The sequence below is a fragment of the Phacochoerus africanus genome, chromosome 5 (genome assembly GCF_016906955.1).
Source record: "Phacochoerus africanus isolate WHEZ1 chromosome 5, ROS_Pafr_v1, whole genome shotgun sequence".
In the NCBI taxonomy this organism is placed as follows: Eukaryota; Metazoa; Chordata; class Mammalia; order Artiodactyla; family Suidae; genus Phacochoerus; species Phacochoerus africanus.
Genome location: NC_062548.1, coordinates 58,819,956 through 58,847,886, shown reverse-complemented (window position 1 = coordinate 58,847,886; position 27,931 = coordinate 58,819,956). Strand labels below are relative to the sequence as shown.

At 42.9% G+C, this 27,931-nt stretch overlaps 1 protein-coding gene across 10 annotated transcripts in view; it reads right to left on the bottom strand.

Moving 5' to 3' along the window:
- REV1 (REV1 DNA directed polymerase) overlaps positions 1–27,931 on the bottom strand; it is an 85,282-nt gene that overhangs the window by 446 nt on the left and 56,905 nt on the right. For 4 of the 10 annotated variants that reach the window (XM_047781438.1, XM_047781443.1, XM_047781442.1 and 1 more), the window contains 15 exons: positions 27,611–27,727; positions 23,008–23,116; positions 17,661–17,789; positions 16,142–16,296; positions 13,553–13,672; positions 11,720–11,940; positions 11,014–11,186; positions 6,045–6,147; positions 4,809–4,974; positions 4,471–4,673; positions 2,502–2,735; positions 1,784–1,904; positions 969–1,189; positions 705–861; positions 329–431 (listed from right to left, as the gene is read on the bottom strand). In XM_047781438.1, coding sequence (XP_047637394.1) covers positions 329–431; positions 705–861; positions 969–1,189; positions 1,784–1,904; positions 2,502–2,735; positions 4,471–4,673; positions 4,809–4,974; positions 6,045–6,147; positions 11,014–11,186; positions 11,720–11,940; positions 13,553–13,672; positions 16,142–16,296; positions 17,661–17,789; positions 23,008–23,116; positions 27,611–27,727 — 2,332 coding nt within the window. Of the gene's footprint in view, positions 1–328; positions 432–704; positions 862–968; positions 1,190–1,783; positions 1,905–2,501; positions 2,736–4,470; positions 4,674–4,808; positions 4,975–6,044; positions 6,148–11,013; positions 11,187–11,719; positions 11,941–13,552; positions 13,673–16,141; positions 16,297–17,660; positions 17,790–23,007; positions 23,117–24,904; positions 25,066–27,610; positions 27,728–27,931 lie in introns of those variants that run through there. The other 6 variants (XM_047781439.1, XM_047781440.1, XM_047781446.1 and 3 more) reach the window with 6 other exon arrangements.

Genomic DNA, 27,931 nt, shown 5'->3' with positions numbered 1-27,931 from the left:
ACTCATTCCTCCTCCAAGAATCGGTCTAACCTGTACTTAGGCTCTACGGATTCTGCCGTCTTTATAAAGGAATCCCTTTTGGCAAAGTAGAGCACTTAAAAGTATGTCTGTGTCCCCCTCAAGGTTTATACAGTTGAACCAGCCTTATTTTGACCTTCCTACTAGCCGGTCACTATCACGGGCATTTAGCATCCAGGGCATCCCCTCTGCAGTACTGTTAACATAATCGCCAGAAAGTACCCAGGGTGCTCAGGACTTCATCTCCCTCCACGGCTGTTGTGACAGACATGCCAGTTTTTTCCTTCTGGCAAAAGCGCTGAATAGTTACCTTTTCATGTATTTTATAACTAGATCCAGTTTTTCCAAATCTTTTTCCTCTATTAGATCAGTACAGTATTTCACAACTTGCAGAATGTCTTCTTCCATTGGATCTAGAGAAGGGAAAAACCTCAAATGAGGACCAACCCATCTTTCGGAAAGAGAAAGGCAGAAATCTGCAGGATAAAGGAACACTATGGCAGCTACCAGAGGAACAGGCCATGACAAGGGACTTGTTCAAAGCCAGCCCCAGAGCGTAAAAAAGGGGGGGGGGGGGCCTGGGGTGCTGGCTTAAGCTTATCAGATTTAGAAAACTAGTTCTGACTCTGTCGGCAGTCTGGGATCAGAGGACCGCCACGTCTCAGTCCGCAATGCACCAAGCCAACCTGAAATGGTGGTTATCCACTCTCTGAGCAAGGTCTTGACGTCACTGAACTCAACAGCTCCAGCCAGGTTGGGTGCTGGGGGTCTAACCCACCCAGATGGGTCAGGCTGCAAACCACAAAGGCCAGCAACACCTGAAGTGGAAGCAGAGAGTTCTCCCTGTTAAAAAAAGAAATGATAAAAAAAAGTGCTATATTTATATAACATCAAGTACATTAAGATCCCATGAAGGAAAGGGGCAAAGTATGAAGAGGGTAAAGTATTACCAGAGGTTCCTCAGAGGCAGGGCCCTCGTGTTTTAGGAACCCGTCAATTAACTTCTGGGGACTCCCACAGGCCCCTGGCAGAGTTTTTGCAGGACTGTTCAGCAGCTTATTTTTCAAAGGGCTCTGAGTCTTTTTGGGGGGACTCATGGGACTTTTTTTCTTGTTTCTTTTCTTTTCTCTCACTGCTGCTGGTTTTAGCTGCAGCAACGGATTCTTTGGCACTAAAAGAAGAGGAACAGAAGATCCTCAACAACATACGCGTGGATAGTAGCTGGAGTGTCCTCCCTACGCATGCCCCCAGCACAGGCCTCGCGCACGGCCATGGGAGGCAGTTAGTTAAACACCTCAGCTGTAAGTGCAGGCCCGCCATTCCCAGACTGCTCAGCCACTTCCTAATGACCTTTGAAACCCTACTGGTCGGTACTGGGCACTTGGAGGAGTAAATGAAAGTTCCACAGGCCAAATACCTACAACAGTTAAGCAGGCACTATCCGGTTTTCACTTTAAATATGGTATTTGTGATACGTGTTCAGAAACCTTCAGATTTTTGTGCTTTAAACATACATCAGAAGACAGATATTCACAAGATTTCTGGACAATACCTGATTCAGACTTGAAAATCAAGAAGTTACACATCCAACTAGGACTGTGAAGACACTTAGCCGTGTGGCATGCTTGGCCTGTCCTGAGTGTGAAGAGCGTGACATGACTAACAGCTTAGACCTTGGCCATTAAACACTACAGTAATCAACACAACAACGGACTTTCTTTATCGCACTTCACTTTGTTACGTGTTGCTTCCAGGGCTGGCTTACCAGGTGCGCCGGCCGGTTGCTGCTGAGCGCCGTTTTCTCCCTGCCTTTGTCTTTGATCATAGGCTGCTTTCAGCTCTTTTTGAAGCTCAGCAGGAAGGGCTGCAAACACCTCAGGGTCCACCTAGTGGCAAAGAAAAAAATCAAAGTCAAACCTGAGCTGACACTTTATGTTGGCAGCTGGGTTATATTTTTCATAAAATAGACTATTTCAAGTCATACTTTTCTGATCTGTCTGAATTCGTAATAGGTCCTCCATATCAAAGCTCATTGAACCCTCCCAAGGTTTTAGGGTGAGAAAAAGGAATAGAATCTGGGGTATGAATCAACTTAATTAAAAAAAACAACACTACAGAACAACCAGGAAGTGCAAGAAGCACTAGCAGAAAATGAGAAGCCAAGTGCAAGAAAACAAGAGCACATGTGATGCCTTTTTAAACATCAAATGCTAATTGTGTCACTGTCCCTCATGTCTGGCTAGACAGCTTCAGCCTGCTCCTCAAGTGTGGCCCAGAGAGTGTGTTTCTCTGTTCTGGGTGGAAGCTTCAAGCACCCACACAACCCAGCAGTCCCCCACCCCCACCCCCTGGTGTGAGGCCAGCTCCCCTGCCCTGCCTTAGCCGTGGTGTGAAGAGAAAAGGAAGTGACAAGTGTCTGAGCCGAGCAGGATGGCTGAGGACATGGAGACCAGAGTGGAAGATGAGCCCTCTACTTAACCCACCTGGGAAAACGCTGGCAGGGCTATTACATTAATTTCTGTATCCCCGTTAGATTCTTCAAGTTCTGGTATTTGTAACAAAACTGTCCCAATTGGTTGCGGCAAAATTCCTGTACTGCAGCCATTGACTGGCTCTCTCTTCTTGTCACCATGTGGCTCTGCTTGCGGAACAGCACACACCTGCTCCACCTGCTCCCGGAGATCAGGTGGAAGAGCTTCCAGAACAGACGGGTCGAGCTGTGAAATAGCAGACAGTGTGACGTTACAGCACCCACAGAGACGATGTGTCTGGAGTTAATGTGTCACTTCAATGTGAACGTCCTCAACAGAGAATGTAAGGTGCAGGTGGTGGGGCGAGGAGAGCCACTCCCCCAACCAGCATGTTTGGTTGGTTTTGTTTTTTTTTCTTTTTAGGGCCACACTTATGGCATATGGAGGTTCCCAGGCTAGGGTCGAATCAGAGCTGTAGCCACCGGCCTGCGCCACAGCCACGGCAACGTGGGATCTGAGCCGGTGCCTGTGACCTACACCACAGCTCACAGTAAGGCTGGATCCTTAACCCACTGAGAGCAAGGCCAGGGATTGGACCCACAGCCTCATGGATATTTCGTTACCACTGAGCCACAATGGGAATTTTTTTTGGGGGGGTTGGTTTTTTTTGCTAAGAACCAGCACATTTTTGGAATGTCTTTGGGTTTTTGTCATTGAAGCCTCATCAGCCATGCGTGGAATCTGCAGATGGCAGGTGCACGCCACTGCCCAGTACCACAGGGTCAGCTAAGCCAAATGTCCTCACTGAACCTCTGGCCCAAGAGCAGGCAGACAGGCAGAGTCCTGGTGACACTCAGGGGGAGCGGCCAGTGCCCCAGGCACAGGCCAACTGCTGGGAAGGAGTAATGGTCCTGGGTTGGAAGTTTACCTTTTAGACAGGATACTGTCTGCCCCCAACTATAAACACATTTAGGCTGAACATCGAGCTAGTCAAAAGGGATTCTAGAAGCCACACACTAGAATCGTCTGCCCACCTGTGGAAAGATGCAGGTCCCTAAGCCCAGGTGGCCCCTCTGGGGAGCGCCCCAGCCCCAGGGACCCCACACAAGCACATGGCAAGATCCCTTCCCCAGCCTCAGAGGCAGCATGCACATCCTCAGCCTCCTTCCTCAGCCTTAGGGGAAAAGAAAACTGATTTTCCCGGCAGAGTTTAGAGTGCTATTTTAAGTTTCCAAGGAGCAAAAATGCCAACAGCATTCCACAGCTGGAGCCCGCTCAGTTCATGGCTTGGGTGAGGAAAAGGATTCACCCCACAGAGGAAACTGTTGGCAAATGCTGCGAGAAAAACCTCTGACCTAAGGCCTCTACTAATGCGCACCAAAGCCGTGCTGCTGGTCAGTTAGGTCCCCGGGATTACCACTGGGAGACAGATGGTGGCTGCTGATAGCAGCCACTCACAGAACCAGCTCTCACCTGTGTTTTAAAGCCTGCAGGAGCTGCAGGTCTTGGCAAAAGCGTCATCTTGGCCCTAAGCTGATTATTCCCCATCTGGGATCTGGTGACCCCAGGGCTCACCCCAGCAGGTACCCCTCCTCCCTTTCCTAGCTCTGTACTGATACAGAAATGAAAAACATTCTTCCTATTGGGAATCCGCTTTGTACTTCACTCCTATTTACAACGTTTAAAATATACCTGGGGGAGTTCCCGTCGTGGCTCAGTTGTTAACGAATCCGACTAGGAACCATGAGGTTGCAGGTTCGATCTCTGGCCTCGCTCAGTTGGTTAAGGATCCGGCACTGCTGCGAGCTGTGATGTAGGTTGCAGACGTGGCTCGGATCCCATGTTGCTGTGGCTCTGGCATAGGCTGGTGGCTACAGCTCCAATTAGACCCCTAGCCTGGGAACCTCCATATGCCCAAAGTGCAGCCCTAAAAGGACAAAAGACAAAAGACAAAAAAAAAAAAAAAAAAAAGAAAATATACCTGGGAAGGCGATGGGACCTCTATACTAAGGTTAAGTCTTGACTTTAAACTGAGGGGAGAGCGCAGGCCGTTCCACTTCCCTGAGGGCTCCGCTCTGCTGGTGGCAGCACTGGCACCTGATGTCGGATGTGCAGAAAGAGACGGTAAAAAAGTGCAAGTGCTGGAGGCGGATGATATTTCCAGATCCAGCGCAGCTAGAAATACTGAAAAGTACAGAAAATAGCGTCGGGTAGTGGGGAGGGAGGGGGCATCTTAATTCAGAACGTCAGTCTGGTCCTGAAGTCACACGGAGCTATGCCACACAACGTGGACACTAACAGCCTCCTGACGACACTGACCTTCCTTGTGCTCCTCTTCTGGGGGCTTCTTCGTTTTTTGAACTTGGAGGAGATCGAGGACAGAGTGTGAGCTGCCAGGAAAGTGGCTCGACTGCACTGCTGGGTGACTGGGACCAGCTGAAGGGTTCGGATTAGTCGGAACCAACTGATTCACTAGAATCCCAACCTAGAAACAGAATAACAAATAGGTTTCTACGGAAAAAGGTTAAATGAAAGTATTCAAACGGAATACCTTCAAAAGTGTTTCTATGATTTATTTCAAATACCACCTCTGTACTAGCTAGTGAGCAATTACTCACCTCAATCTAAGGAGTATCCACTTCTACCCAAATATAATTGTTTCACAATCAGAAAATCCAAAAAAGTGGAGTACTGTATCCCACTGAAGTTCTCATCAATTATATTTTTAAAATAAGATTATAAAAATGTTTACATGGGGGACAGTGTACTTGCAACTTCATCTATCATTTGTCTTTTTAAGATGCAGTGCTCTGTGAGTGAAAACCAGCTTTGTGGGGTAGGGTGGGGTTGGGGGGAGTGGGTCCCTGCAGTACTCTGTGCAGAGGAGCCAAATGTGCTGGGTAGCACAGCCCTGGCTGGCATGGAGCCCCACCCCAGCAGGCTTAGGAACTAATTTCCTGCTCCTTCCACAAAACCCACGCCCAGTCCGTGACCGGCCTCTACTCATGTGTGTACCTAAATACAACCACCCACAGGCTCATCTTGAAGAAAATTAAGATTCTCCCATTTTTTGATGCTCTCTCACCAATCTGTTGCAAAGGCACCTTCATACACCTGTGGTAAACTACCCCTGCAGATCATCCATCAGACAGTAGACTAAAAGGCCCTCAGAAGTCAGGAATTACAGGCGGCTTCACACCCCCCCGGCCCCCCCTCCCCAGACCCACCTACCTCTAGGGGAACAAGGGCAGGAAGCAAGACACTGCAGGCAAAGTAGGCCCTTGGTTGTTTAAAAGGAAGGTACCTAACAACTCAAGATAGGACACTTGTTACTCTAAGCAGAAAGAGGATTCAGAACTCAAGTAACTCTTAAGTATGGAGACCAGCTCAGGTGAGAAAGTCAAGAGGCTTTCAGTTTCTCTTCTCGTATTACATCAGTGGAGCTGAAAAGACTGCATATAAACCCCTCTGCATCTCACACATGAAAGCCTCAGATCAAACCACAATCAAGAAAAACATGACACAGGGTCCTATTTTAAAATGGTACCTACTTACCCCTCTCATATCCGATATGTTGAGTTTCATTGTATGAAACATGTTTAGCGTAGCCTTTCCAATTACTTTTGCACTATCTGTTGCCTGGTCAAGAGTTACGGTCCTGTAAGTGACAGAATTAACTTTTTAAAAGGAACGAAAGCTGCATTCTGTATGTATTCACTAGTACCTCAGCAGTACGGAACTGTTTAAAGAGTTAAAGTTGCAAAGAAAGTTACCAGAAAGTTTGAATAAGTACTAAATATAATCCTTAAAAAGAGAATGAGACAGGTCTTCCTTCCAGGGAGCCAGTAATACTAAATCAATCACACTGGGAACAAGGGGGAAAAAAAATCATCAAGAACACTGGGACTTCCAAAGACCTGGTCAACAAAAAATGAGAAAAATGTTTTAAATGAGATGTATTTTGGTTAATGTAGATACAAATATAAGCATATTAGGGTGCACCTCAAGCATGAGTGGTACGTACAACATTCCAGATCCCAACCGCAGCCACGGGCTGCAGGATGATCTGCGCTGAAGTGTGGTTAGTGTTTAGAAGAGAAGGTCTGGATGCTCCTGACTCTACTTTCAACCTGTGAGCACACCCAACCGCGGCCCTTTCCCTCAGAGGCTAAGTGGACACAGAATTCGTGGACAGCTCTACTGAAGGATGCACGGTGGCGCCCTGTCCAAAACCCAAACAGACTAGAACATACAATTCTCAGGAGGACCAGAGACTGCACCAGCATTATTAGTACCCAAAACTCCACTGACTGGATTTTTTCACTACCATGAATACATTATGCATTTATCTAAGAAAAGCACGTGTTGGAAACCATTTGCAAAACATTTCCACTGGTTTCTCACCTAATAATTATCCTAAATTTATACCCCGCAGATAAACGGAGAGTAACTTAAAAGAAAAATTTGGGAGTTCCCGTCGTGGCGCAGTGGGAATCTGACTTAGGAACCATGAGGTTGCGGGTTCGGTCCCTGCCCTTGCTCAGTGGGTTAATGATCTGGCGTTGCCGTGAGCTGTGGTGTAGGTTGCAGACGCGGCTTGGATCCCACGTTGCTGTGGCTCTGGCGTAGGCCGGTGGCTACAGCTCCGATTGGACCCCTAGCCTGGGAACCTCCATATGCCGTGGGAGCGGCCCAAGAAATAGCAACAACAACAACAACAAAAAAGACAAAAGACAAAAAAAAAAAGAAAGAAAAATTTGTAGTGGAAAATGGTTGAAACACATATTCAGATCTTCATTTCTTTCCAAAACAACATTAAACGGACTGTACTTACTTTCGGAAGGCATAAACTCTTAAAAGATAGAAAAGGGATAGAAGACAGAATAGAGGAAAAATGTTAGCAATAATTTATTATACTGAAAGCAAATTGGTAAAGGGTAGGTTACTAAATGCCGCTCAGTGCCAAATGCAGGCGCCACCTTGAGATGTGCCGAGTTCCTCTCCAGAACCTCAGAAAAGCTCAGCAGTTAGAGGGCCGGGTACCTTTGAAAGGAGGGGGGAAGACAGAGAAGCAGACTCTCTGCCGTTGCCCACCCAGACCCCACTCCTACTGAGTAACCAGAATGCAAGCTGCCAGCGTTCCATCTTCTCATCCATCCCCTGGGCAGAGATCTGGCCAGCTGGTTGTGGAAACCAAAGACCAAGCCCTCCAGCCACTCACCCAGAGTGAGGCCCACTAGTCTGCATGTCCCACTAAGAATCCAGAGGCTCCAAACAGCATTCAGATATAAATGCTGTTCATATAAATTGCTGCAAACAGCAACTAAACAGTTTTTAGGAACTCAGAGAAACAGACTGACACGGGCACTAGACCATCATTTAAGAGATGAGATGCTGTTGTTGCATCAGTGAAGTAAGAGATACTCAAATTTAATACTGACAAAGTATGTGGCACAAAGACAAATCAATAAAATTCCAGAAGGAGCAGACTTCCTATAAAGAAGAGGAAGTCAGCACTGAACTTCTCAACAGTAAGCCTGAAAACACGACAATGGAGCCTTTAGAAAAATGACTCCTAAGTTATGTTCATAACCTGTAAGTCAGCAAAACTACTGAGCATGAGCAAGGACAGGTTTACACTCATGAATTCTTCTCTCAAGATACGAGACCAGGGATCCAGGAAAACAGGGATCCAAACAGAGAAGGCACAGGCCACAACTCCAATTCTGCAGCAAGTCTTACAATAAGTGAACCCAGACTGGAGCAACAGGGCCCCGGGAGAGAAGGCTTGGAGAGACAAGGTCAAACCAGTAATAGATGTCGATGTGCTGAAACACAGTCACAGTGGATGGGAGTCTGAGGGTAAACTCAGTGGCGACTTCACAAAAAACAAGCAAAACAAGCTACTCCAGGAAGAACTAGGTCAGTAAGAAAGAAAACGTGATCATGGTGGAGAATCCAGATCAGCTCCGTAGAGCACGTACATGTCATAATAACATAACACTGGTGACTGAGCCCAAATCCGCTGACCTTACTGGGGGCAAAGGGGAGATCCTTCACAGCACCAAGTCTGTAAGCATCCTGCACGACTCAGATGAGCTAGAAATCGCAGTGTAAGTATCTATGGCGAAGTGCAGATGTAACTATCAGAAGAAACCATAAAAAGAAGGGTGAGCTGTAGTCCCCAAGCAGGGGGTAGTGCAAGGGACTGGGAGCTGTACTTGAACTTTTCATTCAGTTATCGCTTTTAAAACACACACGCCACTCAAATTCAAAACACATAGACACAGAAGAACTCCAAGAGGGAAGAATTCTCTCCCAAAAGGTGAACTGTTACAAGAACATTCTTCCTAAGTGATGGTCAGGCCAAAGCTCTCAATCTAATGTGGCTCTTTGACTTAATGCAACTAAAATTTTGTCACTTCCATGACAGTATTTTAATGTGTCTGAGTCACACGGAGCCTGTGAGGAAGTCTGACTCCCAGAATTAGACACTTCTGAATTTACTCAACCAGACATGACTTCCCTTAGAGCACAGCAGGGGTCCACTAAGCTCTTCTGTTAAGGGCCAGAGAGAAAACAGCTTGTACTTTGTGGTCTATTTCATATATTCTTCACTTTGTACAACCTTTTATATAAAAATCATTCTTAGCTCCCACAAACCAAGTAATATCAGGCCACAGGCTGGACTTGGCCACAGGAAGTAGTTTGTCAATCCCTGAATTACAGGAAATAAAGGATCCGTATTATACTATTTCATAATCTCTCACCTAAAGCATTTTTTTTTTCCTTTCCATGGTCGCACCTGCAGCATATGGAGGTTCCTAGACTAGGGGTTGAACTGGAGCTGCAGCTGCTGGCCTATGCCACAGCCACAGCCACAGTGGATCCGAGCCCCACTTGTGACCTATGCCGCGATTTGCAACAATGCCAGATCTTTAACCCACTGAGTGAGGCCAGGGATCAAACCCACATCCTCATGGATCAGGTTCTTAACCAGCTTTAGCTACAACTCCTAAAGCATTTCTTATGCAGTTATAATACTACCAAAATGTGAGGTTTAAATTAATGGCTTACAATTGATCTACATCTTATTACATGTATAAAATTACATTTGTTTCAATTAATCATGTACTGATTGTGCATTATCATGTGTCACCCACGGATACTACTTTAAAGCCATGGCAAAAGGTATACTTTACTGCCAGCAATGCAGACAGATTCGGGACCGTGCTGTGTTTACTTTATAAAGTCTTTATCTTGTTAGAGATAAACACAAATACCTGTGGAAGAAATGATACGGTAGCTGAGATGCACTTCAGAGTAACTGGGGGAAGGGGAGGAAGGGCAGCGAGGGGCATCTGACAGCAACTGCCAAGCATGCAGGTGGGTACGTGGGGTTCCTGCTACCATTCTTTAAGTTTTAGGACAAAAATGAACAAATGCCAACCACAGCAAACATGTATGTGCTGACCAAAAAAGTTGAGTATTATTCTTGAACTGAGGGAAATCAAGGACAGTTAAAAGCTCAAATTTTTAAATATTGTAATTAGATTTTTGGAGTACCTAGATTACCCAAAACGGATTAAATGCAGGCTGATTTTCTTACTGAGCTGGCGGGAGCCCCTAGATACTGCTGAGTGCACTGCAATATACAGTTACAGAAAACTATAAGATATTTAAAAATGCAGACAGCAAGAGGAAACTCTATTGTCTGGTCTTTTTAGAAAGAAAAAGTTACTTTTGGATGATCTGTTACATATATCTTAAACAAATAAAGTCACAGGTTGTATTCTCAGGGAAGGTATTATAAACTGGATCTGATTCTCCCATAGATACCATGTTTAAAAAGATAACTATATTCCTGAGTAAGGGCCTAATAACCAACTTCTTAGAGCAATGACCGCCAACACTATTTGCAAACCAACTACCATATGAAATGCAGATACATAAAAATGTTTACTGAAGCAGGTAAGTATAACTGTTTGAGATTAACAACTGCATAAAAATATACTTAAAAGTTAAGTTGTTTACTGTCTAATTTCAACCCGTTTGCAGTGATGAAGGTGGGACTCTGCTGCTGGGGAGCAGATGTCTCATGACTCCTGGCAACGCCACCCTGTCTGTGGGGCCACATCTGTGACAGGCACGAACCAACCCTTAATCGAAGAACGCTTCATATTTTCTTAAAAGTGGCTTTGGGGGCTTAAAAGTCTCAAAGCTTTGGTTGACTGACACAAGAATTAAAATACAATGTACCATGTAGTATAAAACAGCATACGAAATTAGGTATTTTCACATTGGTCACAAATCTTATACAAAGTTTTATTATTAGTGTCCCTCACATAAAAAAAACAGGGTTTAAAATGCTTTCTACCAGTTTTCAGAGACAACAATGGAAAGAAATGTCTCACGCAAGCCATACACTGCAACTTCCCTATGGGACCTTTGCCCCAAGCCCCTAAGCATCTCCCTGTCCCCACACTACAATCAAATGCCTCAAGACCCAGGGAGAGTCTGTTACCTGCAAATGGTATCACAGATTCCATGGCCTCCAAATTTTGCAGTTTCTACAGGGGCCCCTGGCTTTCGTACCATGATTTTGAGAGTCAGGCGTTTACCCTTCACACCAGCAGTTTCCAGTCGTCGCTGAATTTCTTCTGAAAGGCTCAGAAGAAAAGCTTCTGCTTCTTTAGGCTACAGAAAGACAAACATTAAAAAAAAAAAACCCAACCCTCCATGATATTTTCCTACGGAATTAACAATTCTTCTCAAGTATTTGAACGTCCAACATTAACCATGTGTGTGATTTACTGTCCTGCTCTTGTTTACTAAAAACAACATTCTGCAAACTCTGGGAATGGCAAGAGTTTTATGACTTTTTTTTTTTTTGCCTTTTTAGGGCCGCACCCGCAGCATATGGAGGTTCCCCAGGCTAGGGGTCCAATCGGAGCTGTAGCTGCCGGCCTACACCACAGCCACAGCAATGCCAGATCCAAGCCACGTCTGCAACCTACATCACAGCTCATGGCAACGCTGGATCCCTGACCCACTGAGCGAGGCCAGGGATCGAACCTGAGTCCTCATGATACTAGTCAGGTTTGTTACCGCTCAGCAACAACGGGAATTCTAAGAGTTTTAAGACTGAATTTCAAGCATCACAGCTGGAGAGACAGGACTCTATGAAAATATAAAGAATATAAGGCGGAAATCTGTGAAGAGATCAGTACCTGTGTAAACCTTATTCCATAGTTGATCTCAGCTGAAACAGATTTTCTTTCCTTTTCAGTTCGAACTGGTCTATCATCCAAACCACGGCAGAACCGATAAAGCATCTGTCCTGTTTTGGGACCAAATTCTTTTTGGAGCTTTGCCATGGTCATATACTGCAAGTCTCCACAAGTTCTAATTCCCAAAGACATCAACTTGGATTCCATCGAACGTCCAACTCCTAAGGAAAGGGACAGTTCTTTAATGCTGCATAAAAACTTTTAAAAACAAGTCAGGAGTTCCCATTGTGGCGCAGTGGAAACGAATCCGACCAGGAACCATGAGGCCTCAGAAGAGACCTGCCTGCTGACGCGGTGACCATGGACTTCCAGTCTGTAGGATCTCAAGATTTGACTAGTATAAACCTAAACTCAAACTTCACATGCCAGTTCCTTCTTACACAAAACTGCAATAAGATGTGTTATTACAACTGCTAAATTGTGTTATCTGATAAGGTAATTTGCCGGCATGATTTCAACGTTAATCATTCTAAAATTTTAACCTCAAAGTGACCACTAAAATGTCCTATTTCACATTTCTGACACTAACACATTCTTGGATGTTATTTATTAGGGACTCAGGAAGCTTTAAAACCACCCCAACATCAAATGGCATTTGGGTCATTTATATATTATGGACTATAACAGAAATTTCCAAATAGTGCAGATATACTTTTATTAAGCTTATAAACAAGCATCTAAAAATACCACTAAATCCACTTTTAACAAACAAATGAATTAAAAGAACTTTCACCATAAACACATGGGAGCTTTGTGAAATGAACATAGGCTGCTTCACAAACTAATAGGAGAGGATGATTTGAGATAGTACCATGATTTAGAAAAATTAGAAAGCTGTATCTACCACAGAAAGCAAGTCTAATTATTTAATAACTGTGAAATGAACTGCCCTATACAAAACAATTACATTTGTTCAAAAGGCCCTAAAAGGGCAACTATTTTACCAGATACAATTTATTACACTTCATGATTCCACTACCGAAAGACTTTTACATGCTGGGTTAGCCAGCCACACACTAACTACACAGAAAAGTGAAATGACTGACCATCCTGCTTATTAGGTGGGACAGGTAAGCTTTTGTGGATGTTTTACTTCAACCTGAGTTAACAAAATACTTCATTTTAGGTTTTATTTTTCCTAATATGGTTCATGTATTTTCTACTCCCTTTTTTTTAGGGACATACCTGTGGCATATGGAGGTTCCTGGTCCAATCGGAGCAGTAGCTACCAGCCTACATCACAGCAATACAAGATCCAAGCCGCACCTGCGACCTACACCACAGCTCACAGCAACACCAGATCCTTAACCCACTGAGCTAGGCCAGGGATCAAATCTGCGTCTCATGGATACTAGTCGGATTCATTTCCACTGAATCACAACGGGAACGCCTCTATTCTCTACTTTTAAACTGTTTGCTCACTAAACTCAGAAAAGCGTCATTAGTTCAGTGACAATTCTATAAGTAGGGAATCGATTCTCAAACCGTTACCTGGGGCCTAGAAGTATACTATTTTGATTGTGATTTATTTAAAGGATCAAAAGTCAGTTTCATCGTATTCTTCAAAATATGATTTCTTAGAATTCTTTGGTCTTGCTACTTGAGAAACACTTAAATACTTGAATTCTCAATTTCGTTCCCATGGCACTCAATAAAAGATTAAACATTTTCTTATTTCATGTTTTGGAAAAGAGAGATCTGTAATACAACTATGAAAAGCACTAATAAATGTTCATAATAAATAAAAGTTAGAAAGAAAAGATCTGTATTTACCTGGTAGATTCGTAACCAGCTGACCTCTGATAAAATCATCTACTTCTTCTGGTTTTAAGTGGTACTGGCCATCTGGTTTTGCTTTTCTAGTTGCCATTCTAGCCAGGAGGATATTAGAACCTAAATTTTAAAAAAGAAAGAAAAAAGTCATTCGAGAAAAATTCACAATTTTAAAATTCCTTAATGAAGACATCTACAGACAGGTTACCTATTAAATTTCTGAAAAGAACGAGAATAATTTTCAACTTGGACCATTTCAAACATAGTACAAAACTTACGTAATTCTGTTACGTATTACAGACTATAACCAGCACATCTGTGGCCCCCAGAGACCACAGGTTTCTCTCTGTTCCAAAATACATGCCATCGGAGTTCCCGTCGTGGTGCAGTGGTTAACAAATCCGACTAGGAACCATGAGGATGCGGGTTTGGTCCCTGCCCTTGCTCAGTGGGTTAATGATCCGGCGTTGCTGTGAGCTGTGGTGTAGGTTGCAGACGTGGCTCGGATCCCGAGTTGCTGTGGCTCTGATGTAGGCAGGCAGCTACAGCTCTGATTGGACCCCTAGCCTGGGAACCTCCACATGCCGCGGAAGCGGCCCTAGAAATAGCAAAAAAACCAAACAAACAAAACAAAATACATGCCATCAAAAAACCCACCCAGGTAAAGGAATAGAGAAAACAGTCTCAATCTTAAGATTGGCAGTTTACAGGCAGAAATAAGGCCAGAGAAATGCCACTGTTTAGGTGGAGGAAAAAAGCCCACAGAACCACAGCTGTCACTATGTGATCGGAACGTGTAGAGCAGAAACGGAGGGTGTGAGAGTTTTAAAAATGAAGACAGGGAGCTCCAAGGCATGTGTGGGGACACGGCCAAGTAACGCGGAGCAGAAGGCTCCTGGGGCCCAAGAAGATGTCAGGGATCTGAGAGACACCTAAACGGAGTCAGATGGACTTCTGTGTAAGTAACAAAATCTCCCCAAGTTATAGAGGCTTCTATAAAGGACATACCTTGGTTTTATGGGAGACATGTAAAAAAGATACATTTCCCTAGGGTAGATGTGTAGACAGCCATGAAGAGAAGGAAAAGTACTGCAAAGTCACATTAAAATGTTCAGAGTGATGGGTTTTAAAGAAAAGGGAGCTGAGGGGTAGAAACATCATTTGGGATCTGTGTCTTAATTGTATGCTTGAACATATATTTGTATCACCACACTTGTCAATTAAAATTGAAAACAAAGAGCTAAACCTGTGCCTGATCCTGGACAAAAGAGGGTAAATCCTACATGAACGCTGAGAAGGGCTGCAGGCCGAAGCCCAGGGAGCCGAGGGCAGGCTGGCTGGTACCTGGGAGGATGCCCTTGATGTGTTAATCATGCTTTGTCTTTTCTGTACCTTATGATGTTCTGACACCTTAAAAATCCTGCCCCCCAAGGGCTGGTTAATTCCTGAGGACAGCAGACAACGTCCTTAGAAGCATGCCTCTTACACACATGCCAGACATCCCAACTTCTCAAACTCACACCAAAACCCACTATTTCTGCCGTCCTAAATCATCCCAGGGCCAGGTACCAGGCCCCCAGAGACCACAGGAATTACCCAGAGCAGCCAATCCTAAACTGTGCCCTGTCTAGCCTTCCCTGCAGCAACCCCACCAGAGGCTCTGGCCTTAGACTTGACCCTCATGCCTGCTTCCATCTCCTGACCCAACCCTGGTACTTCTGCAAGTGGCCTGTGTGACATGGCAGGCACAGGTCTCCTCTCGAGAAATACACGTGATAAAAATCTTTTAGTAGCACTGGCCTCTGTGTCGTCACTGTCACTCAGTTATCTCCATAATTAAAATCGCAGAGGTACAAATGAGATAGGCAACTTCAGAGGAAGAGGATTTCTGAATGAGAACAAAAGAGCAGTGGTAAGAACTGGCAGGCGAGGAGATACTGCTCCCCAGCCTGTGCGGACAGAGAGCAGCAGGATCTGCTCTGGATGCCCCTGAGGGAACAGCAGGCAAAGAGGCGTCTTGGCAAGAGGCTGTCGAGAAAGGAAGAGGGACTCAGGGAGGCCTGGGGATAATACAGGGACCAGAGCACTTGGGGGAGAATCAACAGAAGGGCAGATGATAGGAGAGGCCAGGGAAAACAAGGAGCTTAACGATAGGACAGACAAGGGGCAGGGAGAGGGGATAACTGGAGAAGGAACTCGTCAATACCCAACTCCGGGCTTGGAGAGGGTGAGGACAGGACTGCTGAGCCACCCGGAAAGGAGACCCTAGCCAGAAAGCAGCTGAGTTACAGGGCTCAACTTAATCCCAACCCCAGATCTCCCCATTTTTGAAAAGCAAGTAAGAAATATTCCAACTTGTTTATTCCAAAGACACTTTCAACCATTTATTAACATTTCCAACATTTTTATTTCATGCTTTGCCTAAAATTGTGAGCCATGCTGTAAGAACTGTCTTAGAAGTGGGTGGCTTATGCAGTAAGGTAATGAAAAGAAAATCTAAAAATCACTCCTAAAAACAGAGTGGTATTCAACCATCCCAGAGCAAGGCTTTGAGTGAAATGAACAGCACAAGATAAGCTGGCTACTAACCAATTCCCACAGAGGCAGCACATTTAGTCTGGTCTTTGATTTCCATGCGGACAGCATTTGCAAACTCGTCAGGAGTGAGTCTGGTCTCCGCGAGGATTTCAGTGATGTCCACCAGGGCTTCGTCACAGCTGACAGCTTCGATGTTATGTGTGTAGCTACCAACACAAAGCAATACAACCCATTACAGCTTAATATCTAGCAGAAAAAACGTGGCAGAGAGTCTTCCTAGAGTACCTTTCTTCTCCTCACAGATAATGCTAATATTTTCAGCATTTTAATTAAACTGGCCCAAGTGCCATTATTTAGCCACTTAACTTTTAAGTGAAAAGGAGCAGAAGAAAGAAAGAAAGAAGGCACGTGTATCTCTTAGCTCATCAATACCCCAAGCCTTGGCCTGCCCTTCAGAGGCCTAGAACACAGCCCTGCTCATTTCCACTGTGTCTGCAGTTGCTGCCAGGGTACACAGCAGTATTGAGGAGCTGGGACAACGACCTTATCTGGTCTTTTCTAGAGAAAATATGCTGACTCCAGTTTTAGAGCACACATGGCCTGCCAATCATGTATTTCAAATTTTGAGCTTTGAATATTAAATACATCTACACTGTAAATGTTTTAAAAATTAATCTCCTTTTCTCAAGCCAACTAATCACCCTCTTGAAACTACAGTTGACCTTTGAACAATACTGGTTTGAACTGCACAGGTCCACTTACACAGAGACTTTTTTCAAGAGTAAATACAGAGCTCTGAGTGAGGGGTGAATGCAGAGAACCCAGGGGTACTGAGAGCCGGCTCAAAGTTAGAGGCGGAAACTCCACTGGACGGAGAACAGCCCCTGAGCCCCCAAGCTGTTTAAGGGTCAACTGTATTACTAAAAACATTTATAAAAACTAACTTTTGGCATTCCTAGTGATTTTAGAGGACAAAGGATTTGAACAAGTCTCTTCTTGTTAACCTGCCAGTTCTAATTTTATTTTATTTTATGTTTTTCTTTTTAGGGCTGCACCTGTAGCATATGGAAGTTCCCAAGTGTTGAACCGGAGCTGCAGCTGCCGGCCTACGCCACAGCCACACTGGATCCGAGTCACATCTTGCAGATCTCAGCAACACTGGATCCTTAACTCAGTGAGGCTAGGGATTGAATTCACATCCTCAAGGACACTAACCTGCTGAGCTACAACGGGAGCTCCGAGTTCTAATTTTAAACAAAACTATGATTCATGTAATAACAGAGAATAGCCAGGTTACAAAATTCCAATCCTTCATCTGTCTGGTTCCAATTTTACATCAGCATCAGGAAGCACCTGATCCACCTGAGCAGTGCAGAAATGTCCTTGGCACTGGGCTGCCGTTACTGGAGGTGGTCAGGGGAAGGAGAGAGGCTGTGACATTGGTTCCCGAGAGTGATGACGGTCTAGCAAATGTAGCTCTGATGGTCCCAAGGAAAACTGAACGTGCTTTAATATTAGGCGAAAATAGTGAAATAACAGAGCTGGGAGAGTGACAGATCACACACTGTACCTTGCCAGAGTTTCATACATCGTTCGTGCAACCTCCTTATACGCATGAAAATCATACGGTACAGCCTGAAGACTAGGACAAAGTTGTTTTGCTTGCCCAAAGTACATTCCATTTCTAATGCCAACTTGTCTAGGGAAAGAACAAAATAGAATGGCGGGTTATACAAGGACTGTCAAAATGCCACATCAAGTTATCAAATACTGGTAATATCTCCCCTTGCCACTAACACACAATTTTCATTTACCTCCATTCTCATCAGGTGTTAAAAAAAAGGCATTAAGAAAACTTACAGGTTTGCCTTCCCCCAGGGGAAAACCCCACAATTGTCTCATCAGTGTGACATGTGCAGCTGTGCCAAAATGTGCTATTAACAGACCAGGTTTGGCTCCTGCCAATGTCAAGACGTTTCCTGAGACCCAGACCCCTAGCCCCTTCTCAGAGATGCCAGCGTGCCATATGCTGTTGACACTACAACCACCAGAGAGCAGGATTGTGCGGTCAGAAAGGTGTGCCTCGCCCAACTCTGCCCTGCTCAGCCAAGTCATCCCCGAAAGACAAAGAATGTAGGCGAAGAACTACAAGCAGCAGCCATGTGACAGAAAAGCAGATGTACTGATCCTGCCACCATCCAGTTCTCAACCAACCATGCCCACGGCTGCTCAGCAGCTGAGATGCCTGCAGCATTGTGTATGATGGGACCTGACCCTGGGCAGGACCCAGGCCTCCAACACCTTGAGAGACTAACTGAAAATGGTTAATTTACAATCTTGTGTGTGTCTCAGTGCCCTATGTTACCTTTGCTATTCAGAGCATCCAGCACAAAACTATAATTACAGAATTACATGTAATTAGCGAATTTTACCACACTGCAATGAATCAAGAAAAAACAATAACGTAAAAAAAACACAAGCAAACAATAAGCAACGTTTCACCAGATTAGATACTGCTATGTAAATATATCAAATGGTTACTTTATATAGCCATATTTACTATATAAATAAATAGAAATATTTACTAAGTGCTTATTTAGTATAGAGGTGTGCCCTGTGTTAAGAAACAGATATACAAACAGTCTTCAATTACTTAGAGGTGTGTGGCACTGTGCCCATCTCAGACCACCAGTGAGAGGCAAGAAGGAAAAGAATCTTCCAAGTTATTCAGATGAAGTAAATGCAAAATGACATGCTTTTTTTTTTTTTTTTTTTTTTATGGCTGCACTTGCAGCGTATGGAAGTTTCTGGGCCACAGGTCAAAATGAAGCTGCAGCTACAGGCCTACACCACAGCCAAAGCAACAGCAACACTGGATCCCAGCCACATCTGCAACCTGTTGCCTGCAACCTGTGGCAATGCCAGTTCCTTAACCCACTGAGCAAGGCCTGGAATTAAACCCACATCCCCATGGACATGTTTTGGGTTCTTAACCTGCTGAGCCACAACAGGAACTCCTGCATTTCCAGTGTATATAAAAACAGAAGTAGATTATCTGACTGCAAAGCCCACAGCAGATGAGAAATATCTAATGGGGGGAAAGGACAGTAAAGGAAGAAATGACCAACAAATCATGGTAAAGGAAACAATGCTTTCATTCTCTTAGCAAACACTGGTGTCTCAGGCACTATATGAACACAGCAGCTCTCAAAACTTCCCTGGGGACAGCCTGTACCAGTCCAGGAGAGGACAGATTCAAGTCAATGAACCCTGTTTATAAGGCAGAGAACTTAATATATAATAGTTGAGAAGTCTACAAAGACATACATAAATAGCTTAAAATATTTTAACATGCTAGATTTTTAGGTTTAGGAGTTAAAAGCTAAACTTAACAAATTAAAGGTTCATTTGGAAAGGAATGTGTTATGTAATTCCTATAAATATCATATTCTTATATTTACACTCATTTCAAAGTTTTTCACTTGCACAAAAAATTTTAGGGGCATATTACTTGGAAAAATAAAATACACCAAATATGTACTCAAGCAGAGCTACCAGATAGAGAGAAACATTTAGGGAAGTTATGAACAAAAAAGGAAAACTTAAGAGGCTTCGGATAACTAACGGAAGCGAAATACCCTGAGTTGCTGCTGGGAAACTAGACTTCTTTCACATAAAATCAATGAGTAAAGACAACTGCCAAACAGTCTGAAGTGACTCTTCACTGCAGCGACGGCTATGTCTCTCGGCTAAGACCCCGTGCAGGACTGACCCCGAGACCTCAGGAGTTTGCTGCAGGAAGTGCTCATCCTCAGGTCTGTGAAGATCGCACACTCCTTCCTCCGTGTGCCACATGCTGGTGTTGCACTGGACAGGAAACCTCAACCTTTAATCACTGTCACCATCAATCACTATCCTGAGGGACATTCCATTGCTAAGAACTGTAAAGCGTCCTTATAAAGCACGTGATGACAGAGGTTTAAAAATGATGTGATCTTAAAAATCTAGGACTCCAGGGTATCTCTATTCACTCAGTATGGGTAAAGCTGGTTCTTCACAGGAGCAGGAATAACACCACTCACAGCTGTGCATACTCTGACCTACATACATATACTCTACCACATACAAACTTCTACCATCTCATGCTCGTTCCATCCTCAGCTGACGCCATTATTACAAAGTCTATGTCTGCTGAAAACTCACCAAAATGCCTCAAACTGGGATGACCGTCCCTACAATCTAGTCCCCACTCCAAATAGAGAAATATTTCTCTGATTCAACTATGAATATAAGTATTTTTCTAAAAAGCTTAAGGAAAATCTAAACTATTACACAACCACACACACCAAAAAAGCCTTCATTAGGAAATAGCCCTCGAGAAAATGAAAAATTACAATTAAAGGACAAAAACCCCACTATTGCAGGTTTCGGCTTTCTTTTCCAACTTACACTCAAATTCATTTTCGTCACTGTTTGCATCATCTAAAACAAACACTTGCCATCTTTAATGGCTTGCCACACAGTATCTAGCCCTCATACACTGTTATCCCAATTACACCTGTAATGCAATCATTCAGCATGACAACCGCCATCTGTGGAACAATACAAATGCACCATCCACACACCAACAGAACCTGGAGCCCAGACACATCTGTGGCTTCTGGAGTCTAAAACCACCAGGAGCTGGTAAGATGTCTGACTATGAGGCAGCTGGGGCACTCACTCCCCAGCTGGCATCCAGCCCAGGTTGCTGGGTGAGAAGGGAGACCCTGCAGAGGCAGCACAGAAAGGGTGGAGCTCTCATCCCACCAACAAGCAAAAGCCAAAGCCTGAGAAAGTATTTCTGGGTTTCATCACACCCTCCAGATAGGGAATGCAAGGTCCAGCCACCAGACGCTGCTGCTTGCCACTGTCTCTTAACTCAGCAGGGGGAAAAGACCAGCCTACCAAACACAACATAAAATCAACTCTAAACTACCCATGCTAATAAAAATACAATAATCCAATATGCATTCAGATTTGACTTAATTATCTTTTTTATTAAAGTTAAGTTTCAATTCCTTGGCTACATTATCAACTAGCAAAGATTAAAACAATTCTGTCGGGAGTTCCCATTGTGGCTCAGTGGTTAAAGAATCTGACTAGGAACCATGAGGTTTTGGGTTCGATCCCTGGACTCACTCAGTGGTTAAGGATCCGGCATTGCCGTGAGCTGTGGTGTAGGTCGAAGACGCGGATCGGATCTGGCATTGCTGTGGCTGTGGCTTAGGCGGGCGGCTACAGCTCCAATTAAACCCCTAGCCTGGGAACCTCCATATGCCGCAGGAGGGGCCCTAGAAAAGACAAAGACAAAAACAAAAAACAAAAAACCCCACAAAATTCTGTCAATGAGAAAGGCAAAATTTGTACAAGTGTAAAGCTTGATATGTCATAAATGGAAAAAAAAGAAAATGCCTTATAATTACGTATGTTTGAATATAATCCTTTCTTCTTAAGTATCCTTTTTATAAAATAATTGGCAAGATTTAAAACAAACTATTCTGGTTAGATGATGTTGCTATTTTTTTGTTCAGATTAGACTTGAATGACCCTATTTATTTAGTTGGCCTTTGTCTTCTTTTCTTTTTTTTTTGGTCTTTTTGCTATTTCTTAGGCCGCTCCCGAGGCATATGGAGGTTCCCAGGCTAGGGGTCCAATCAGAGCTGTAGCCACCGGCCTACGCCAGAGCCACAGCAACGTGGGATCCAAGCCGCGTCTGCAACCTACACCACAGCTCACGACAACGCCGGATCGTTAACCCACTGAGCAAGGGCAGGGACCGAACCCTCAACCTCATGGTTCCTAGTCGGATTTGTTAACCACTGCGCCACGACGGGAACTCCTTCTTTTCTTTTTTTGGCCATGCTCACAGCACATGGAAGTTCCTGAGTCAGAGCTCAAACCAGCACCACAGCAGCAACCTGAACCCCTGCAGTGACAACACTGGATCCTTAACCCGCTGCACCACAGGAGAACTCCATGAATAACCCTAACTTTAAATCAAGACTGAAAAATGTTACATATATCATGTGATTATTGGATACTGTTAAGGTTATATGTCAATTAAAAAAAAAAAAAACTAAAAAATATGTAGCTGATGTGACTTCTTTCTATAATTATTAAATACTTGCCAACAATGTGTAAGTAAATGCTTGCTGTATTATAAAGGTAAAACTGTCTATGTTATCAAGAAAGAAAAAAAAAAGAATGCTCTTTTTAATTCATCACTTCATTATTACTCCCTCTATTTTTACAACTATTATAATCAATTTTTTCTTTTAAAGTATGGCATATATGTCTGTTTCTTCTAGTATTCAAACAGGTTGTAATTAGGATTTAAGATGAAGTTAGGATGAAGCTCTAAGAAGTAGGTTTTAACAAGCTGACAATACTGCATCCTTTAAAGCAAGGAGATAGGCGTCCAGGATGAAAGGGTTTAGATGAAACTTAACAGGCAATCAGATTTTAACAGAACTTAACAAAAACACTGAGAATTAGGTTTAAGTAACTGGGAACTTTTCTGGAAGAAGGAAAGATTAGAGTAAACAGCAGTGAAGCCCTCTCCCACTCAAAACTTTAACTCTGTGCTTCAAAAGACAAGGTTAAAAATAACAATGTCCAGCTTCTCCTGGTTTCCACTGGAGGACCTATTGGTTAATCAGGACACTAGGGTACTTATTTAAAGTTACCTAGCAGTTGGGACAGGAGAAAAAAAGGAAACGGAAGGGATTAAGACTAGAAAGATTTCTTTCCATAACATGTCTGTAACATTTAAATCACAGGCCTGACTAGCATGTCTGAAACCACTTCAAAAACTATATAAAAATCATTAAGTAAATTATTCATTAAGTATTATAACACCCTTCATTTCTACATACCTGGCTTCATAACTACAAGATGCAATTTCAGCCTTTGACAAAACATAATCAATTCCATTTATTTGTGCGGAATCTTGATTTTCCCACATTGATGAATCTGGTATTTCTGCTTTAAAAATAAAAATTAATGACTATATGTTAAAAACTGACTTTCCTTAACTTTTATTCAATAAATTTACCATTCCTTTCATATTCAAATATTCAATAAATCCACAGTTATCCCCAATGACATTTACCCCCTTATTTAATCAAAGAACATCTGTAAATCTAAAATGATTGGCTTCCCATATATTCTTCACCAACAGTCTGATTAAAACTTATCGTAATAAATAGAGAGGGTTCTGTTTTTAACAATAGATTTAAAACATATATACCAAAACATAAATATAAAATATCCCTTTAACACAATCTCTGAGATGGATGAGGATGAAAAGCGATCAGGGAGATGAACCATCCCTACAGCCTCAAAGGATGACAGAGCTCTCTGGGATGGAAACCAGTTAATGGAAAATACAATCAACTCCTCTGAACATCCTTTGCCGTTTCCTAAAGAAAACCATCTGCAAAGCTTACATCTGATTAACAATATTTTCCAAAAACATAAAATTCCTATATGCCACTTGATTAAAACATTATTTCACAGGTCACATACCATAAAAAGTTTCATCCCAAATCTAAGATTTTTCTTGTCAACACACATCAGACAAAAGGGCGTCACAGTATTTTCTCCCCTTTCAGGAAATTCTACTTTTGGTTTAACATTGTATGTTCAATTAAAAACACTCAAGTGTGATCAGAAAAGCAATTGCTTGAGAGACTACAACTCCAGCCCAAAGAGTATAGCTCACAAATAAGCCTTAATATCCACACTAAATTTACAGCTTCACACCAGAACATGAGAACACACAGTCCAGAGCCTAGCGAGTGCACATCACATCACTTCACCAGTGAGTGAGATATAGGCTAAAAACACAACTTCAGTGTTGTCTCTTGGGATAGTACTGAGTTCCAAGAAGAATATGCTCTGAAAACATCTATTCTCAGCCATAGTTCACCACTGTTCTGAACAAAAAATACCATTAGTTAGTAAAATAAGACCAAGCTCACACTTCAGCTAATTCTAGACCAACCTATTCTGAGTACACTGTTGGCAACACCTAACTAACGAACCCAGTATTTATCTTCTATTTATTCAGAGACATAATGTTCCATGAAAAAAATCAGTCAAGTAAAGCACCACCAGGAAAACACTGCAGAGGTCTGGCTTCAGAAGCTGAAACAATCCTTCCTGGTGTGACCTCAGCAATCATGCACATATTTCACCCAACTGTGCAACCCACACAAGCATTTCTGGATTCTGGCACCCACACACCCAAAACGCAAAGGCAAACTAAACTCCTGGAGGATCAGTATCTTAATGGGGTCAGATTCCACCTGCATCAAAAATAAAAACAGCAAAGGATAAAATATGAGCCATGATTTCTGACACATTGTGACTAACATATGCTGTCCTATGACAAATTCAAGACAGAACGCAGAGCAGGCTACCCCATGTTTCTGGACGATTCTGGAAGGCTAAATATCACCCATTGTTCTAAACTGAAAATCTGTAAGAATTTCGGAGCTGTCAGTATCCCAGTTCAACAGAGGCTGCTACCAAACCAAAAAAAAGAAGAGTTGAGGCCTGAAGAGCCACAACCAGCTGCCTTTCGAAGGAGTTCTGCCCTAAAAGCTGGGGAGTTAGGTGACTTATATTCAAAACTCTAGTTAAATAACCTAAGAACTTGTCCTAAAAGTGGCAGAAAGGCCATGCTTGCGGTGATAGTGCCTGCGTCCCTGCTCCCCACGCCTGCCTGGGCGGCACTTCGCGTCTGCGTCCTTTCGCAGGGTGGCTGACCTGTTCCTCAGCGCAGCAGGGGCGCGGTCCCTCCACCCGCGGAGTGAGCTGCTTCATGGGAGGTGCAGGGAAATGCAGGGGCACACTGTCCTCACTGGAGGGCAAAGTAGAGAACTGCTCATCAAAACGCGACAAGCTAGACGGGCACCTGGAGAGTGTGGAGGGACGGTTGGAGGAATCAGAGGCCAGGACCCAAGTCTGTGAAAAAGAAATCGCTGAGAATAAATCTTGACTAAAACAACTGTAAAACTGTTGTTCTTTAGAACAAACACTCAAGTTGGTGAAGGGATAGGAAACACCTGCATTCTGGGATTAAGGAGGGGCGGTAAGGCCCCAACCATGAAATCGTGAGTATAAATGGACTCCAGATATGAGATCCTCAAGGAGACAGCTCACGGCTGAGGCCGGTGCAAGAAGCAGCTTTGAAGAAGCTGGGGATAGAGGGCCCTGTTAAGCTGGTCTGATGAGACAAAGAGTCTCTGGAAATGACAAGCGAGAAACCAAGTTTCCACAAAGGCCTGAAGATGCTGTTCTAATACTCTGCCTAGACCTACAAGCCAAAACATCTGAATATTTTTTAAAAGCTCCTGCATAGAAGCCAAAGATACAAATTCCTAAACTGATCTTCAGTGTTTTAAAATTTGGTATCATGGGACCAAATCTCTAGTCATGGGACTCAGGGAAAGAAAGATCGAAGAACAACAAGAGGAACAAAAGCACTGAAAAAACAAGTTCCAAATCCAAGCTTAGCTCCAACCAAGCTTTATAATTAAAGACAACTGATTCATGTTATTAATGTAGCAAATATTTTGGTAAGATCCTAACAGGTCAAAAGGCTTGTTAGGACACAAAAGTGAATGATATCAAGTTAAAGACAGTATAAAACACAAAGTATCATATTCACTTTTTCTAGTGACAGGAAGAACTGCTTTTGACAGTTCTCAATGGCAAGTGAAACTGCAGTACTTGTAACGATTACGTCTGGTTTACCACTTACACTTGGAGGCAGAGGGGATGTGAGTTATAAAAAGGTCATTACAATGCTATGAAAACCCAGTGGCTAAACTGATAAAGACAATTAAGTAACCAATGAATTCTGTTAATAAACTGTGTCAGATCATCTGTGATGGAAGGAAAGACATAAGAGGACCAGCTCTTTGCTACCTTAAGGAATGTGTAGCATTACAATGGCCCAAAGCCAATTTGGGTCTTGGCTACAATGTATGTAGCTCATTGCTACAAGAGCTACAATGTAGCTCTCTGCTACCCTAAGGAATGTGTGGCATTACAATTGGCCCAAATCCTAGACGCAGACTGGGAAATAAGGACTGGCATGCAAACACAAGAGTCTAACCTGGAGAAACTCACTGAGTATCCAAGAAATGCTATCAATGGTATGCACATGGGATTTTTCCCTCTTTAACATTCATTGATTTGAGCACCCCAAATGCAAGTCTTGTGCACTCCCTTAGACTACTTATTTTCTAAAGTTTTAGATTTCACCTTTAAAATAATACCACACAGAAAATATAAAAAGACCAACCTACCACAAAACCATACTACCAATACTTAACAAACTACCCATACTGCCAAAAACCACGAAACAACTATATCTCAACGAGCTCAGTACTGCCTGCCTCAACATCTACTCATGGCACACAAAATACTAGAATCTCAGCATTTCTCTTAAAAGATTTAATGACCAAAAAACACTTTAGGAAATCTGGACAATACAGGTAAACAAGAAGCATAAAGATGTATCTGTAATCATTCTCCTTTGTACTTATAGCATGTAAACAGACGATTAAAACAAACAAACAGAATGTAATCCCAAAAAGGCCCTCAGAAATGTCCACTGGCTTTCCTTTTGTCTTAATTTCACTGAAATCATTTCTAAAATAAGCCCGAGATTTTATAATCGAAAGCTGGGGACCTAAAATAATTGGGACAAAATTTAACTGTATGCCTTCCATTCTACTGCATATCTAATTTTGACCATTTTCTGATTAGAATTTTTCTGAAAAACTAATTAAAAAATTTTTTTTGGCTTTACAGACCCCTATGAAGAAACTGAACAATACCAAATAATTTCTAAGCAAATAATTTCTCAAGGAATTTAACTTGGGGGGACGTGAAAAGCTTAATAGTATTATAAATTAGTACGATTTATGATTTTTGTTTATTAGTAGCCAAAATTTAAAAGTCAGAGAGAGAAGAAAAAAGTCTCTCATATGAAACAGGTTCAACAAAGATATGGGAATGACTGCTGGTATTTATCTTCTTACTGGAATAATTAAAGTCCGACAGGTTCTTACTCCAGTGAGTCCTTCACATTTTCAGCAACACAAACTTTAGTGTCCTTACTGTAACCCATGACCAAGCAACTAGTACCTGAGAGGCCTCCATGAAATGATGTTTGTGATTTTCACCCCCAATGCAAATTTATGCAAAGCAAACTAATCACACCTTTTAAAACATTCTTCATTCTCTTTCCCAGGAAAATAACACCATCAATTCAACAAAGCACAACTCTAAACCAGTCATTTGTATTACACTCGTGTTTTGCTTTAAGAAGTCACTGGTAACTTTTACAACCCTTGAATGAAAGAGTTAATTATTTCAACTCTGCCGTTATTTCTGTAACAATACCAACAGCCAACTGTGGAAGTCTTTAAAGGGAGCACTAAGACAGCTTATTATCTGTACCTGCTCTGCCTTTAAGGAGTTTATTCTGGTAATACTGCCACTCCAACTGGGGGTTGGCACCAGGACACAAAGGGGCCCTTCCAGTGCCTCTGTTACTTGTAACAGCAACTGGTTTTCCTGTAAGGAAAAGAATACGATTAGTTTTAAATCTAACTAAAGGAATGTTAACACTGACAACATGTAAAGGAAACATTTTCAGAAGATTTTAAAAATATGACTTTTTTTCTTTTTAGATTTAGGTATTAAAACAGAAAGGAGCTAATATTTTCCAAGATTATCGATCACTATGTGAAAGTCATCTAAATTTCTCTGCACCCCCAA